A 12,873-nucleotide genomic window follows, 5' to 3' on the forward strand; every position below is an offset into this window, starting at 1 on the left:
ATGTAAAGCCCTAAAACATCATAGATCAGTTACAACAGTTGTAAGGCTCCTCAGCATAACGTGCAGCAGATGGACATGCTCCGTTTAAACGCGGCTTTAGTATGAACCGCAACTTCTTTCATTGACAGTCGCAACAATTTGTAAACAAGTGCTTCGAGGTGCTGTTTTCTGGTAAAAACGATAGTGGGTTAAATATTCGCACCTTCCCTTAACATGCGTTAGAATGAGCATTAGTGTAGAAAATAACGAAGTAGACAGCGCTAAGCAGGCCCTTATGCTAGCGCTGGGTGACAAATGGACCATGTACTTAGCCAACATGAAGCTTTGGTTTCGAAAGAAACACTCCAAGGAAGAGTTTGATCTCGAATGCCGTAAGCTCTTCAGTTCGAATCAGCTGCACTTGCACAACCGCTTCCTGTTGGCTATCTTGAACAAAATCGACGCTGTTTCGGTACCTCAATCGACGGCAATCCATTACGATGGGACGCAAATGGTTTCACCTTCCGGAGTATATGGGAGCATCGGTGACGGAACGAGCTACAGCTGCCTGTCGTCGATGCAGCAACATGATGGACGCACCAGTAAGAAACGAAAACGCTCCACTAAGTCGTCATCGGATCGTTCCACCTTTGAGCCAATGTCACCGTACGAATATATCCCACGAGAACCGGCAGCTGCCGATCAAGAACATTCTTCATCCACGCAGTGTGGAGTGGCCGGAGCCACACATCCCACGATGCGCTATGCTGCCCAGGAACTGTTTCTCCCCGATAATGGTCTCGTTCTGGGTCGTCTTCTCGTGGGTGCCTGGGAGCATGGTCTGGCCAGTGCTGATGACGCTGCGGTAGAATTGATCATCAACTCGGTGCAAGTGCTGCTAAAGAATATTCTCTCCGCTGTCATCATGAACCGTAAGCACTATCGCGTTACTGCCAATGGTACGTTCTACTACGACATTGGCCACGCCATGAATCAAACAATCGTACGGAATACGGTAACCAAGAGCAAAATCGACGATGAACCGATGGAACTTGACCGCGAGATAATGTGCTATGTCAAGACACCACCTACGGATTCCACGTTTCTGGCAAGCTGTGAACATTTGTAAGTCTATTGCGCAGAAGCGTATCGCAGAGAGATGTCTAATCTTTATGTCCTTTCCATGAATAGGTATCCTACCATAAGTCGGAAAATCAATGCCTTCGAGCTGTACAGGGCATTGCAAGATCGGAACCTAATTTCATCTCACTCAGTGTACTCAACGAATATCGAGCGAATTTCAAGCCAGCTTTCGTAGGATCATTAGCTTCGGTGGAGAAAGGTGTGATTAATGAACTTAATTAATGTGAGTAATAAATATTTGATCCAATATTTTTTTATTTATTTATTTTTTGAAGCAAAGAAATACATTGTTATCGAATTAAATTTCTTTTAATTCGCTAAAACCTAGGTTATTGATTTAAATCTTGGTTTAGTTGTAGAAATTCAAAAATATTGTTTTAATTCTTGAATTTTCTACATCATAAAGATAATATGTTTTTTGGAATATGAAGTGCATTTGATGAAAATGTGCAGAGGCTCGCTTTTTAATCGTTAGCGAGAGAATACGCTTGCTTCGTACATCGATGACGAATAGTTACACTAATCCACACAAATATTCGTTAAAAAACGGGTAAACGGCTCAAAATGACCGAGTTCTACCTATATAATAAATGCATGGTGATGTGTTTTTTCATGGCGTAAAGATGGTCTGTTTGAAAAACACAAACGTTACACTTTAGTGGGCCTTCGCGTAATGATTGAATGTAAGCATCCGAACGTTCTACGATTTTGCCGTATTGCATTAGTTCCTTCAATACCGCTGCAAGAAAAAATAACAATGAATCCAGAAAGATTATTTTACAGCTAATTCATCCAGTTAATCTTATGTTTTAAATATTTTCTAAATCCCCAGATAACTTACCTTCATGGGAGCGGAATATCTCGGAATTGAAAATCGTCCAGTGATGTCTTCTTTTTAGGCTCGGTGAATCGAAATCGTTCGAAATTACATGCAAATGCAATCGTTTCATGTGCGGTTTCAAGTGGTATCCAAAGTTGAACTGCGCCTCATTCAGTCCCATATCCTTAATCACGCGTATCCCGAGCTGATACATGTCCTCCAGAAGGTCGATATCTTCGATTGTGAGCTGGTGCGTCCGTTTTTATTCCACGATTCACAATATACAAAATTTCGGTTTGAATGATGCTAGAAATTTGCCAGAAACGTTTCAATTGCGTCATTACCTACCTCATGTAGCGTATCGATTGCCTTTCTTGGTAGCACCATAAAATGAATGCGAGCCTTAGGATGTAGATCCCTTATTGCGATAGATTTGCTCGTACTATTCAAATGTAATTTTGCATCAGCTAATTCACGCACCAGTTGATAAGACCAGTGTTCACGCACCAATTTTTCAAATTCTTCCTTGGCATTAGTCATGCTGGGATTTGCAATCGTTGCATGTATAGTACTGTCGACACTTTCCACTTGCGCCTTATGAAACATACTGACTGAAATGATCATTTCTGAGCCGCTTTCGTGCCATCGTATGTTTGAAATAAGACGGCATTTGCTAAGGAAGTCTCACGTTGGTTTGTGTGTATTAGTTGTCTCAGTTTACAAAAAAAACTCAGATAAGCATTCTGGTATGTGTACAGCATCTTTTAATTATACTTTGCGTTTGTCGTTCGACCATTTCATGTTTACGAAACGCAATCCAAAGAAATGGTTTAGTTTATGCTTCAGCTTGCTTTTATTACGGATCGCCATCCATACATTATTGCTGATTCGAGAAATGCAGTAAACATTGCAACAATGTACTGGAGATGTGTAGATGATCTGACGCTACTTTCCATGTATGAAATCCATTCATAACCAAATGAATCAAAAAGATATACGCGAGAATAAAAAAATGGAACATAAATCACGAAATATTAACAATGTCCCCTGATATGTACAATCGACGAGGAAACCAGTTACGACTTAACAAAAATGTTGTATTTTATAAAGCTGTGGTCTGCTGAATATGATGTCATATGGCAAGAAACTTGATCACTGCTTCCATATAGACGCGAAACGATGCTAACATATACAACTTGGACAACAACAATACAAGGATAGTTGCTTTCATCATTATCAGTTTGAATTGAGACGAAACCTTTTTACTATCAGTTTTGTTTCCCGCTACAGCAAATCCAAAACAGTGACAGGCAAAGTAAAGCGCCCATCTCATAATATGGTACAATCAGGTGTTGAATCAGTCGTGTGTTGTCGATCGAAGCAAAGCAGAATTGAAAAGTAATTTTCTATAGTATCCTTCCATTAGGACTACCTAATTACAGTGGAGCGTCGATTATCCGGCTGTCCCATTATCCGTGCAGCTCGGAAATGATAGCTCCAAAGGCGAATTTACATGTTAATTGTAAAACCGATGATGGCAAGAAATAAGAAAAAAGTATCGCATGTAATAGTAGTCTTAAGCACTGCTAGTGTTCTGTGTTCATTACCGGTTTTTTTTCAAAAAGCACGGATAATACTAGACCCGGATTATCGGCGTTCCACGACTTCCTTTCTATAGACTGAAATGTTACTTGGGAACGCCGATCATGTCGTGTAAACACTGCCGCAGAAATCAGTCTGGTCGGGTTGTTTATGATGTAAAGTTTGTTGGAATTTTTCGTTGTACGTCTTCGCCAAGTCTGTAAAAATACTGCCATCTCGATGGCAGAGGAAGCGATTTTTGAATTCTTGCATTCCGAAATAGTAAACTATACTTTAACAAAAGAAAACAGCAAGGCAAGTAAGATTACTCAGCTTTTCTAGCAGGCAAACTAATCGGTTGCTTCACCGTTCTATCGTTCGCAGGAAAATGATCTTTCTACGCTAGAATACATCGGTTTTACTACTGGGTATAGAATAATCGAACGACTAACCCGCGAATGGCCACGGTTCAAGGATGAGCTGGATACGATGAAGTTTATATGTACCGATTTTTGGAGTTCTATCTACCGGAAACAGATCGACAACTTGCGCACTAATCATCAGGGGGTGTATGTGCTGCAGGACAATGCGTTTCGATTTCTCACTCGACTCTCGTCCGGCTCACAGTATCTGGAACATGCTCCAAAGGTAAAGGGAATAATGAACATTTCTACGTACTCGGATGCACATCGGTTGAATAATGGTTTTCTCTTTTTTGTGTAAAATTCCAGTTCGTTGCATTCACCTGCGGATTAGTGCGTGGCGGTTTGGCAAATCTGGGCATTACGAGCACGGTAACGGCGGAGGTACAAACCATGCCTTCGTGTAAATTTCACATACAAGTTAATAGGACATAAGACGGAAGGGCAATGAAGATCTATGCTTGAAATTCCTTGATTACAAATGAAAATAAAATAACAACGGTAATGTCACACAGAAGAAGAAATCGAATGTTGTTGTTTACGTGATCAAAGGCTGAGAAATGTCATTCGCCGTAAAGCGCTACAGTAAATACGGAACGCATGTGCTCGTTGCACAGTAGATTGGTACGAAAAGATGAGTGGTACAATGAAAAAATATGTTCTCTGGTTTGCCCAAGAGCACGTAGACTTCCGGCAGGCGGTAAATAGTGGTTTATTACTGTTCTAACTAGATTGCAATTTGTGCGTAATGCCGCGTACCTTCGTATATTTCCAACAGGAAATCGCTTCCCTCATGCGGATATGGAACATTCAAATGAATACATCGACAAATCATAATCCGGAACGACCGTTTTGGGTGGTAGAAATGGCAGATGACGATGCAGCCCGTAAGCTAGCCTCCCGGTCAATGTCGCTGCGATGCATATTTGAGCTGTGGGCACATACCAACCATGGTTTGGCACAATTTCACGATGCACTACGCGAACACATCGAAACACACCGCAAAGCACTTGCGACTCATTTCGACGCAAAAAAATCGTTTAAAATTACTGTAGAAACGTACAACAAGCACTTCAGTCAAAAGGAAAAGGTAGCTAAAATCGAAACCATGCAGTATCTCCCGGTGGAAGGGCCTGTAAATCTGAAGACGCCGGATGTACATTACTGGTATATTGAGTTTTGGGGATTGGATCCAATGAACGTTCCGGTACAACCGCACGACGTTCTGTTCGGCCGTTGGATAGCGGACGGGAAGCGTGATATGATAAATGAAATATCGCTAAAGCATCGGAAATTTATTGGAAACACCTCAATGGATCCGCAACTATCATTGCTGATGGCAAATCAAGGACTCGTTCGAAGCGGTGATCTGGTGCTGGATCCGTTTGCGGGATCCGGTTCGCTGCTAGTTGCCGCAGCAAAGTTTGGTGCGTACGTAATCGGAGCCGATATTGATTACATGATCGTACACGGTAAATCGAAACCAACGCGTGTAAATCAAAAGGTCAGAGAGGAAGATGAAAGCATCTATGCCAACCTGCAGCAGTACAATTGCGGTGGACTTTTCGTTGATGTTCTAATAGCGGACTTTTCGCGAAGCATTTGGGCAGAGAAGATGGTCTTTGACAGTATTATCACGGACCGTACGTAATTTGGGAGTATCTTCCCGTGCAGAGAATTGATCATTTTGTTCCCTTTCTAAATACTTTTTAGCTCCCTACGGTATTCGTGAGGCTACGGAACGAATTGAATTTAAAACTCAGCGCAGAACGACTGTGATGACAGAGGATGCAGTGCACTATCCGTCTACCTCACCGTACCAGTTGTGTCAGATGTATAAGGATTTGCTTCAATTTTCGGCTCGTCACCTAAAGCTTGGTGGTCGGTTGGTTTGCTGGTTTCCGATGTTAAGGTATACACTTGCTACAACTTGTTGTAGGCCGCATTGCATGTGTAATTTTGTGTGAATATATTCTTTCAGAAAGGATCTAGATTCGGATGTGGTCCCTCGTCACAAGTGCCTGCAGTTGGTAGCCAATTCGGAACAACCACTGTCAGGGTACAGTTCCCGGCGATTGTTAACATACGAGAAGGTATCCGATAGCGAAGCCGATCTCAATGCATTCGAAATGCCAGACACAGTGGTAGAAAACTTTCGCCAGCGCTATTTCTCCCAGCTGGCAGAGGATAATGGAACGCGCAAAGAGCGACGACTAGCGTTGCGTGAGGTTGGTCGAAAGGAGGCAAAGAAACGGGGAAAACAACAGCAACCGGATGGAAAATGGCGCTACACGCAAGAAACACCGGATCAACGTTAGTGGTGATCACGCGTATTAGTGTAAAGTTGGGAAAGAAAATAAATGATCTACAGCAATTACTTGCGAAGAAGATATTGGCTCGAATCGTGACAAAGGTTATATTTATTGCATTGTTATTTACAACGCCCATTTTTTCAGTTAAGACTACAGTTGTGCTTACGATAACCTCAATCGATGATGAAGAATTAATTTGCAGGGAAATTATCTTCGTGTGGGGCCAATTTCTTAATTATGCATACAGTACAGAAAGAGCTAACACAATCGAATGCTCGAGATCGAGTGACTAGATACGTCTACCAAATAGCCTACCGTTTTGCGATAGGAAGATTTACATTCTGGCCACGGTTATTTTTTGTCTCGGTACCCTGTAAAGAAGAGAAAGAGAGAGATAGAAATCAATTTCAGCTCTATTAGAGGAGAGAATAGTCCCTTACCTTATATGAATCACCCGCCTTCGATCGCTCGGGTGAATTAGATCCAGCTTTTGGCTCCATTCGTACTCCTTCCAATCCTCTTTCCTTTTCTTTCGATCGAAGTATGCAATGACACAGCTGACCGGGATCCAAAAAAGAGCAGTTAGCATGACAACCGCCACTGAAACGGAATGGAAATACCAAAACAAAAAACTAAATACCATCGTTGTCCAATGTAAACCTCACGGAAACACTTACTGACAATGTTGTCGCGCAGGAATCGCAACACCTTGTTGATGTTAATTTCCTCGATGATGTCCCAAAACCTTTCCACCACATCCTGGATCGTTTTCTCGCACATGCCTTTGTTGCAGAACCCTTGTATGCACGGTGTTCCATCCGGCAGCACATCCGGTGGCTCTACAGGAAAGCACGTTTCGTTGATGCTCTGACGACAGCAACGTTTGCAGGCATCCGCTATGATATCGCACATGCAGCTCTGCAGTCCCTGTGTTTCACAGTACGGGACACATTTCCCATTTCGACACTGGCCCCGCTCCTGGCACATTGTACCATCGCTCATCGGAGGACTCTTCGGGCATTCAGCATGATTCCCGGTGCAACGTGCTTCCTGTTCACATGTGGCGTACTGTGCCTCACGACACTTTACCCCAGCCATCATGTATTGGCAGTTCTGGCAACAGGGCGAATTTTTATCGCTACATACAGCACCTTGATTGCGCCGCAGCTTGCAGTTCTTATCGCAGCACGCATCGTTATCCTCCGTGCCTAGCAAACCTGCGTCGCACTGTTCGTCACCTTCGACACGCAAATTGCCGCAGAATGATTCTTCCGGCTCTGAAAAGCAGCGTCCCGATTTTGCTTGCAACACTTTACGGATCGAGCGTAGCGAGCAGGGTGAGAATTTCTTATTGTTAACGTCATAGCCGCTGACGGAATAGGTGTACATTAGGAAGCTACCGCCCTGGGAAGCGCTTGGTGAACACTCCGGAATGTCAGGATCGTGCTCCGAACCCCAGTTGTGACCGAATTCGTGTGCCGTCACGAGATCCGCTTCACGCGTTATCACACGCTGCCCATAGTGATTGCGAGAGCTGCTGAGACCCGAGTTCAGGTACAGAGTGTAACCATTTTTGAAGTATTCTGTTGAAGACAAAAAAAAGTTTGGTGAGAAAAGCTTGAATGTTGAAGTTACATGTGCTATAAGCTAAAGGCATTAGTTTGATTCGATATAATGCGATTCAGTATCAGATAGCCAGTACGCAAAAGAGACCTGGAGTACAGATTCCGCCAACGGAATTACGACGCGGAGAGCCAACGTACGCTAATCCTAGGATTCCTCCTTCAAACTTAAGATCTGTAAAAAGATGCGCCAAACAAAAATCTTTATGGCTATACTCCCGGGAGAAAACCTACAATCGTTTTAAGTTAGTTGTACCCATTTAAAGCAGCATGTGAAATAGATTCATTGTAAAAATGGTTAGTAATGGTCATAGGAAAATACAGCACAAACCAAATGTTGATCCGAGTCTTACCTCGAGTAGATTTCGAACATCCCACTTTTCACGCACCATGTTATAGTGGGCCTCGCCGCCACGAACCCTTGTCGGTTCCGAATGCACCACGATCTTTTTTATGACGAAGCCCATTCCTTTAAATCCCTCCTGATCCGATCGATCCTGCCAGATTGTATCGTTATAAATCTTATGAACACGATCGATAAGGCTTATCTGAAAGTAGAAAATCAATTTAACCAGTAGCACGCGGAAGCATTGGCAATAACAAAACATACCAAATAATTAATGGTGGTTTTAGTATTGCTTCCTCCCATCTCCTGGAAGAAACGATAGTCTGCTACGAGCAGTAAGGGACAGCGAGTTTTAGTTGGTGTATACTCATACTGATCCGCCTGACGTTTGCGGCGCGTTTTTTTACTGTCCTGCGAGTCTGCTGCGTGCCATACCGTTTCCGGAGTTGGATCACTGTCGCTTTCATATATGTTTACACCGTCCTCATAGTCATCTTCATCCGGTTGTCCTTCTAGTTCTAGCCCTTCTTTGATGTAGCCACAGGTACGCGGTACACCTAAATCTCCCGAAATGGCATCGACCTGATCCCAACTAAACTTAATGTCTGATGTGCGGTATGCGATCATGTGTTTATCGCTTAGATGAGGCAAATGGCGCCACGACGGTTCAATGTGATAGGTTTCATCGGGCAGTACGACCGAAGCAGTCATCACACCGTCATCGATGTGTGCACTGACATGGGATTGCATTTCACCAAACACACGGCCCTTAAAAAAATTGTTCCGATCAAGATGAACGATCGATTCGCTCCCATTGCCATCGACGGTATAAGCCCGGAAGTTACTGTGCAGTACGGATGCATGAGGGTGTAGAATTAGGCGAAACTTTCTACCCAACACTTTGAACTCCACCTCCTTAATCGTGTTGAACGGATGATTGCTGTGTTTGGTGCCACGCTTTTCGATCCGATGTGAAAGATCCTTCGCATGGAGCGTTTCGTAGTACTTGAGGTTTTTGTGCAATTGTCCTGTGGAGTAAAAAAAAGGTGTGAAGACTGAGTTTTGTTTACCAGTGCTAGAGCACACCTGTGAGGGTTAAGCGATATTAATTACCTTGCGATGGGGCGATAAATATAGCAAACGAAACCACTAACACCACGGTCAACATGATGTTAGGGACGGACATGTTTGCTTCGAAAGAAAGCAAATGCTTGATGATAAACTTTGCGTGTGCGAAGAATGGGGTTGTTTTTCCTTTGCTAAAGTCGATTTTTCACCATATCGTTTTCGTTGTCAAATTGACAGTAGTTTGTTGTCATTTATTGTGCGAATGCGATAGAAGAGGTATGTTTTTTCCTACTTCAGCAGAATGTGTCAAACGCAATCAGCTGTGCAATGTTTTGTTGAGAAAATCACGCAAATGGTCTAATTGGGAGAAAACAAACCCGGCTTTTAAGATAAAGTGAAATAAAATCGTTCATCAATGGTGTTGAACCGTTAACAGTGAATCGTATAAAGTTAAATACCCTTATTTGGGAAGTTATCATCCAGCAACATGGTTACCAGGTGGATTTTTTCCAGACGGTTCTCTTCACAAATACAGCCCTCGTTCGTCACCACTCCAATATTCTACGTTAACGCAGGTAAATAAAAGCACTTCATGATTAATCTCTCTACATGGTAGGATTAGTTATGAAAAGAACGTAAAGAGATAAGTACAAACTTATTTCTATATGTGTGGTTTCTTTCATCCAGCTCCACATATAGGGCATCTCTATTCGTCTGTGATTGCCGATGCAATTCATCGCTTTAATAAAATTACTCGGACGAACGATTCTGACGATTGCATGCTAAGCACTGGAACGGATGAGCATGGACTAAAGATTCAACAAGCCGCCATTAAGCATTGTACCTCAACCGAGGATTATTGTATTGCTATTGCCTCCAAATATCGCGCGCTGTTTGATAGGTTTAAAATCGACTACACACGTTTTATTCGAACCACCGACACTGATCATCGCAAAGCAGTTCATGCCTTCTGGAAATCGTTAGCCGGCTCCGATAGCATATATACGGCGAACTATTCTGGCTGGTACTGTGTGCCGGACGAAACATTCCTCACCGACAGTCAGCTGAAAGTAAATGAACGTGGCGAAAAATGTTCCCTGGAATCAGGACATGCGGTCGAGTGGACTGAGGAAGAAAACTACATGTTTCGCCTAGGTCGCTACCAGGACGATGTGCGACATTGGGTGAAGGGCCTCGAAGGGCGTCGCATACAGCCGGACAAATTTGCTCGCATACTGCTCGGCTACTTGGAAGAACCTTTGCCTGATATTTCTATCTCGCGTCCAATGAATCGTGTATCCTGGGGCATTCCTGTGCCATCGGATCCATCGCAATCGGTGTACGTGTGGCTTGATGCGCTGGTAAATTATCTAACCGTTGCAGGATATCCCAACGAAAACTTCCGCGCCCGCTGGCCACCGACTGTGCAAGTTTTGGGGAAAGATATTCTTAAATTTCACGGCATCTATTGGCCTGCCTTCTTGATGGCGGCCAATTTAGAACCACCGCACCAGCTGCTGGTACACTCGCACTGGACCGTTGATAATCAGAAAATGTCAAAGAGTAAACAGAATGTGGTGGATCCGAATGAACGTGCAGAACTGTACAGCCATGAAGGTTTGCGCTACTTTCTACTGCGCGAAGGTGTGGCCCACAGCGATGGAAGTAAGTGTTAATTTAATTTCGTTCCCTTTTTGAATCACTTGAAGTTAAAGTGTTCCTCTTCACAGATTATAGTGATACAAAAATTCTGCGAGTACTTAATTCGGAGCTGGCCGATACACTGGGAAATCTGCTTTCACGCTGTTGCGGGAAAGCTCTCAACGCTGCATCTACTTTCCCGGCGATAGATTTGGAGGCTTTTGAAGCGTTGAAGGAAGTTGATGCTACAAAACGGATGCTGGAAGCACTGGAAGAAATGCCAGGTACAAAAGAAGGACTTACCGGCATGGGATGCTTACGATAATTGGTGTTTCCTGTTTACTGTATTTCAGACAAAACATTAGGCCACTATAGAAATTTCAACTTTTACCTCGTAGTTGATACAGTCGTCCATCTACTGCACACTGTGAACAATTTCTTCGAAACTACTGCGCCGTGGAAATTGAAGAAAAGTGATAACCCGGCAGATCGTGCGAAACTGAACACGATACTTTCCATTACAATGGAGGTGTTGCGCCAGGCAGGAATCGTTATGCAACCGATCGTGCCTAGGCTTTCCATGCAGTTACTGGATAAATTACAAATTTCTTACTCCGCACGCACTTGGAATGATCTGACGTTATGTCTCCGCACTCTGGAAACTCCGTTGGGTGAAGATAACAGCATACTTTTCCGGCGTATTGTACCACCAGCCCAAACGGCTGACGAAATGAGTCTACCAGAAAAACATGTACCACGAAAAAAACGGAAACAGTCGTCATGAAAAGATTGATATAAAAGCAAGCTGGAATAAAGTCGTTAGCGATGCCGTGTAACGTTTGTCCACTATCAGTAAAATAAATATTTGAATCAGTTAAAGCAAAACGCGCTCTTGCTGTGCTCGCTGTACAAAGTGGCTGCGTTCGTTGCCGTCAAAGTGCCTGTCGGTACGCAGCCAAATAGTCAGGTGACAGCGTCAAACTTGTTGACGTTCGTCATCGGATGTATGTGGAAGGTCTGCAAATCGCAGCAACGGGAAATAAATATTATTTGTGGCCGTTTCTGATTGCATTTATTTGTTTCGTCGTATGTTAAATACGGCCCTGCAGTATTTAGTTGGCAGCTGAGTCAAAATTAAAAGTGCTTGTGATATTCTTGAATCGTGTTTTAGTCGCTTACTACATGCGATCGTTGTTGATATTTTGATACACCTCATCATCATCATCATCATCATCGACATCATCGGCATTGGACTGAACGCTCTATCAATCCGGTTCGTACAAGTGTGTTTGGAGAAAGTGTTTTGAAAACACATTTTTACCGAAAGTTTGGCTATCTACCTCTCGTGCGTATTCTGCTAAGGATTGTTCGTGGCGATCCAAATTTCTAACCATTTAAAAACAGTTAATATCGCAAAACATTAAACTATACAATAACTTCTATATACATTTACGGTAATCTATTGCACGGGTGCAATTGGATCTACCGAACTACACTCTAGCAATCAGTGTTATCTGAAAATCTCTGCTACGTTTAAAGTGAACCTCGGTGAGATTGTGCAAAGTGAGAATTCGGTAGCGACGTCACGATGGCTTCCAATGTTCCTCCGGGTGGAAAAAGTGACACGTCACGGAAACCACCTGTGATAAAGAATCCATTGCTTAGCTCCCAGGTTACCGGACTGACGCTGGACGATTTTGCGCCGGTTGCGGTGTTACTGCCAGCTGCCCCGCTTCCCCCCATCGTTAAGGAACCAACGGAATCAACAGGTCAGTAGCAAGGAACAGTAACTCTTATTTTCTGCTGAAGTAAAATCATTTGACAATTATTTCGGTGATTGTAGACGCGAAGCTAGACCATGCAGTGGATGTAAGTCCAAGGAATTCAATATATGTTCATTAAAGAACGAATCGAATTGGCAATTATCATAGATAACGAT

At 43.2% G+C, this 12,873-nt stretch overlaps 7 protein-coding genes across 10 annotated transcripts in view; 5 read left to right on the plus strand and 2 right to left on the minus strand.

Annotated features, from left to right (window-relative positions):
- The first annotated feature begins 107 nt into the window (after nt 1-107).
- LOC125763318 (transcriptional adapter 1-like) lies at nt 108-4,029 on the plus strand. Of its 2 annotated transcripts, none has more exons than XM_049426284.1 (3): nt 108-1,104; nt 1,171-1,345; nt 3,908-4,029. In XM_049426284.1, the coding sequence occupies exons 1-2, from the start codon at nt 224-226 to the stop codon at nt 1,295-1,297; spliced, it is 1,008 nt and encodes a 335-aa protein (XP_049282241.1). In that variant the 5' UTR covers nt 108-223; the 3' UTR covers nt 1,298-1,345; nt 3,908-4,029. The 2 variants fall into 2 exon arrangements, with proteins under 2 accessions (XP_049282241.1, XP_049282242.1); XM_049426285.1 differs by lacking the exon at nt 3,908-4,029 and adding an exon at nt 1,955-2,069.
- Nucleotides 1,554-3,520, minus strand: LOC125763320 (aprataxin-like). 2 transcript variants are annotated; one of them, XM_049426288.1, is made up of 3 exons: nt 2,291-3,520; nt 1,964-2,189; nt 1,554-1,861 (listed from the first exon to the last, which is right to left on the minus strand). In XM_049426288.1, exons 1-3 carry the CDS (start codon nt 2,564-2,566, stop codon nt 1,698-1,700), a joined length of 666 nt encoding a protein of 221 aa, XP_049282245.1. In that variant the 5' UTR covers nt 2,567-3,520; the 3' UTR covers nt 1,554-1,697. The 2 variants fall into 2 exon arrangements, with proteins under 2 accessions (XP_049282245.1, XP_049282246.1); XM_049426289.1 differs by having other exon boundaries at nt 2,287-3,520.
- Nucleotides 3,653-4,408, plus strand: LOC125763321 (trafficking protein particle complex subunit 6b). Its single transcript, XM_049426290.1, has 3 exons — nt 3,653-3,838; nt 3,908-4,171; nt 4,255-4,408. Exons 1-3 carry the CDS (start codon nt 3,764-3,766, stop codon nt 4,378-4,380), a joined length of 465 nt encoding a protein of 154 aa, XP_049282247.1. The 5' UTR covers nt 3,653-3,763; the 3' UTR covers nt 4,381-4,408.
- A 63-nt stretch (nt 4,409-4,471) lies between these two features.
- LOC125763315 (tRNA (guanine(10)-N2)-methyltransferase homolog) lies at nt 4,472-6,277 on the plus strand. Its single transcript, XM_049426281.1, has 4 exons — nt 4,472-4,645; nt 4,724-5,588; nt 5,659-5,857; nt 5,927-6,277. The coding sequence occupies exons 1-4, from the start codon at nt 4,580-4,582 to the stop codon at nt 6,261-6,263; spliced, it is 1,467 nt and encodes a 488-aa protein (XP_049282238.1). The 5' UTR covers nt 4,472-4,579; the 3' UTR covers nt 6,264-6,277.
- Nucleotides 6,278-6,323: 46 nt separating this feature from the next.
- On the minus strand, nt 6,324-9,526 carry LOC125763313 (ADAM 17-like protease). Its single transcript, XM_049426278.1, has 7 exons — nt 9,339-9,526; nt 8,490-9,253; nt 8,233-8,427; nt 7,971-8,109; nt 6,935-7,840; nt 6,698-6,857; nt 6,324-6,628 (listed from the first exon to the last, which is right to left on the minus strand). Exons 1-7 carry the CDS (start codon nt 9,409-9,411, stop codon nt 6,592-6,594), a joined length of 2,274 nt encoding a protein of 757 aa, XP_049282235.1. The 5' UTR covers nt 9,412-9,526; the 3' UTR covers nt 6,324-6,591.
- Nucleotides 9,527-9,618: 92 nt separating this feature from the next.
- On the plus strand, nt 9,619-11,749 carry LOC125763314 (methionine--tRNA ligase, mitochondrial). The gene is made up of 4 exons (XM_049426280.1): nt 9,619-9,868; nt 9,981-10,958; nt 11,024-11,218; nt 11,288-11,749. The coding sequence occupies exons 1-4, from the start codon at nt 9,781-9,783 to the stop codon at nt 11,716-11,718; spliced, it is 1,692 nt and encodes a 563-aa protein (XP_049282237.1). The 5' UTR covers nt 9,619-9,780; the 3' UTR covers nt 11,719-11,749.
- A 127-nt stretch (nt 11,750-11,876) lies between these two features.
- Nucleotides 11,877-12,873, plus strand: part of LOC125763308 (mucin-2) — a 40,549-nt gene continuing 39,552 nt past the window's right edge. For both annotated transcript variants that reach the window (XM_049426256.1, XM_049426257.1), the window contains exon 1: nt 11,877-12,703. In XM_049426256.1, coding sequence (XP_049282213.1) covers nt 12,523-12,703 — 181 coding nt within the window. In that variant the 5' untranslated portion in view covers nt 11,877-12,522. The remainder of the gene's footprint in view (nt 12,704-12,873) is intronic.

This window comes from Anopheles funestus, chromosome 2RL, assembly GCF_943734845.2.
Source record: "Anopheles funestus chromosome 2RL, idAnoFuneDA-416_04, whole genome shotgun sequence".
Classification (NCBI taxonomy): Eukaryota; Metazoa; Arthropoda; class Insecta; order Diptera; family Culicidae; genus Anopheles; species Anopheles funestus.

Bases quoted from the DNA above. Each gene is read 5' to 3' on its own strand.
- LOC125763315 (XM_049426281.1), top strand. From the start codon at position 4,580: ATGAGTGGTACAATGAAAAAATATGTTCTCTGGTTTGCCCAAGAGCAC. The intron at 5,589-5,658 runs GTACGTAATTTG...AATACTTTTTAG, and splicing joins TGACAGTATTATCACGGACC to CTCCCTACGGTATTCGTGAG. The intron at 5,858-5,926 runs GTATACACTTGC...ATATTCTTTCAG, and splicing joins TGCTGGTTTCCGATGTTAAG to AAAGGATCTAGATTCGGATG.
- LOC125763318 (XM_049426284.1), top strand. From the start codon at position 224: ATGAGCATTAGTGTAGAAAATAACGAAGTAGACAGCGCTAAGCAGGCC. The intron at 1,105-1,170 runs GTAAGTCTATTG...TTCCATGAATAG, and splicing joins CTGGCAAGCTGTGAACATTT to GTATCCTACCATAAGTCGGA.
- LOC125763321 (XM_049426290.1), top strand. From the start codon at position 3,764: ATGGCAGAGGAAGCGATTTTTGAATTCTTGCATTCCGAAATAGTAAAC. The intron at 3,839-3,907 runs GCAAGTAAGATT...TATCGTTCGCAG, and splicing joins TAACAAAAGAAAACAGCAAG to GAAAATGATCTTTCTACGCT. The intron at 4,172-4,254 runs GTAAAGGGAATA...GTAAAATTCCAG, and splicing joins ATCTGGAACATGCTCCAAAG to TTCGTTGCATTCACCTGCGG.
- LOC125763313 (XM_049426278.1), bottom strand. From the start codon at position 9,411: ATGTCCGTCCCTAACATCATGTTGACCGTGGTGTTAGTGGTTTCGTTT. The intron at 9,254-9,338 runs GTAATTAATATC...TTTACTCCACAG, and splicing joins ATTTATCGCCCCATCGCAAG to GACAATTGCACAAAAACCTC. The intron at 6,858-6,934 runs GTAAGTGTTTCC...ATTCCGTTTCAG, and splicing joins CCTGCGCGACAACATTGTCA to TGGCGGTTGTCATGCTAACT.
- LOC125763320 (XM_049426288.1), bottom strand. From the start codon at position 2,566: ATGATCATTTCAGTCAGTATGTTTCATAAGGCGCAAGTGGAAAGTGTC. The intron at 2,190-2,290 runs GTAGGTAATGAC...CGGACGCACCAG, and splicing joins CAATCGATACGCTACATGAG to CTCACAATCGAAGATATCGA. The intron at 1,862-1,963 runs GTAAGTTATCTG...TTTTTCTTGCAG, and splicing joins GATATTCCGCTCCCATGAAG to CGGTATTGAAGGAACTAATG.
- LOC125763314 (XM_049426280.1), top strand. From the start codon at position 9,781: ATGGTTACCAGGTGGATTTTTTCCAGACGGTTCTCTTCACAAATACAG. The intron at 9,869-9,980 runs GTAAATAAAAGC...TCTTTCATCCAG, and splicing joins AATATTCTACGTTAACGCAG to CTCCACATATAGGGCATCTC. The intron at 10,959-11,023 runs GTAAGTGTTAAT...TCCTCTTCACAG, and splicing joins TGTGGCCCACAGCGATGGAA to ATTATAGTGATACAAAAATT.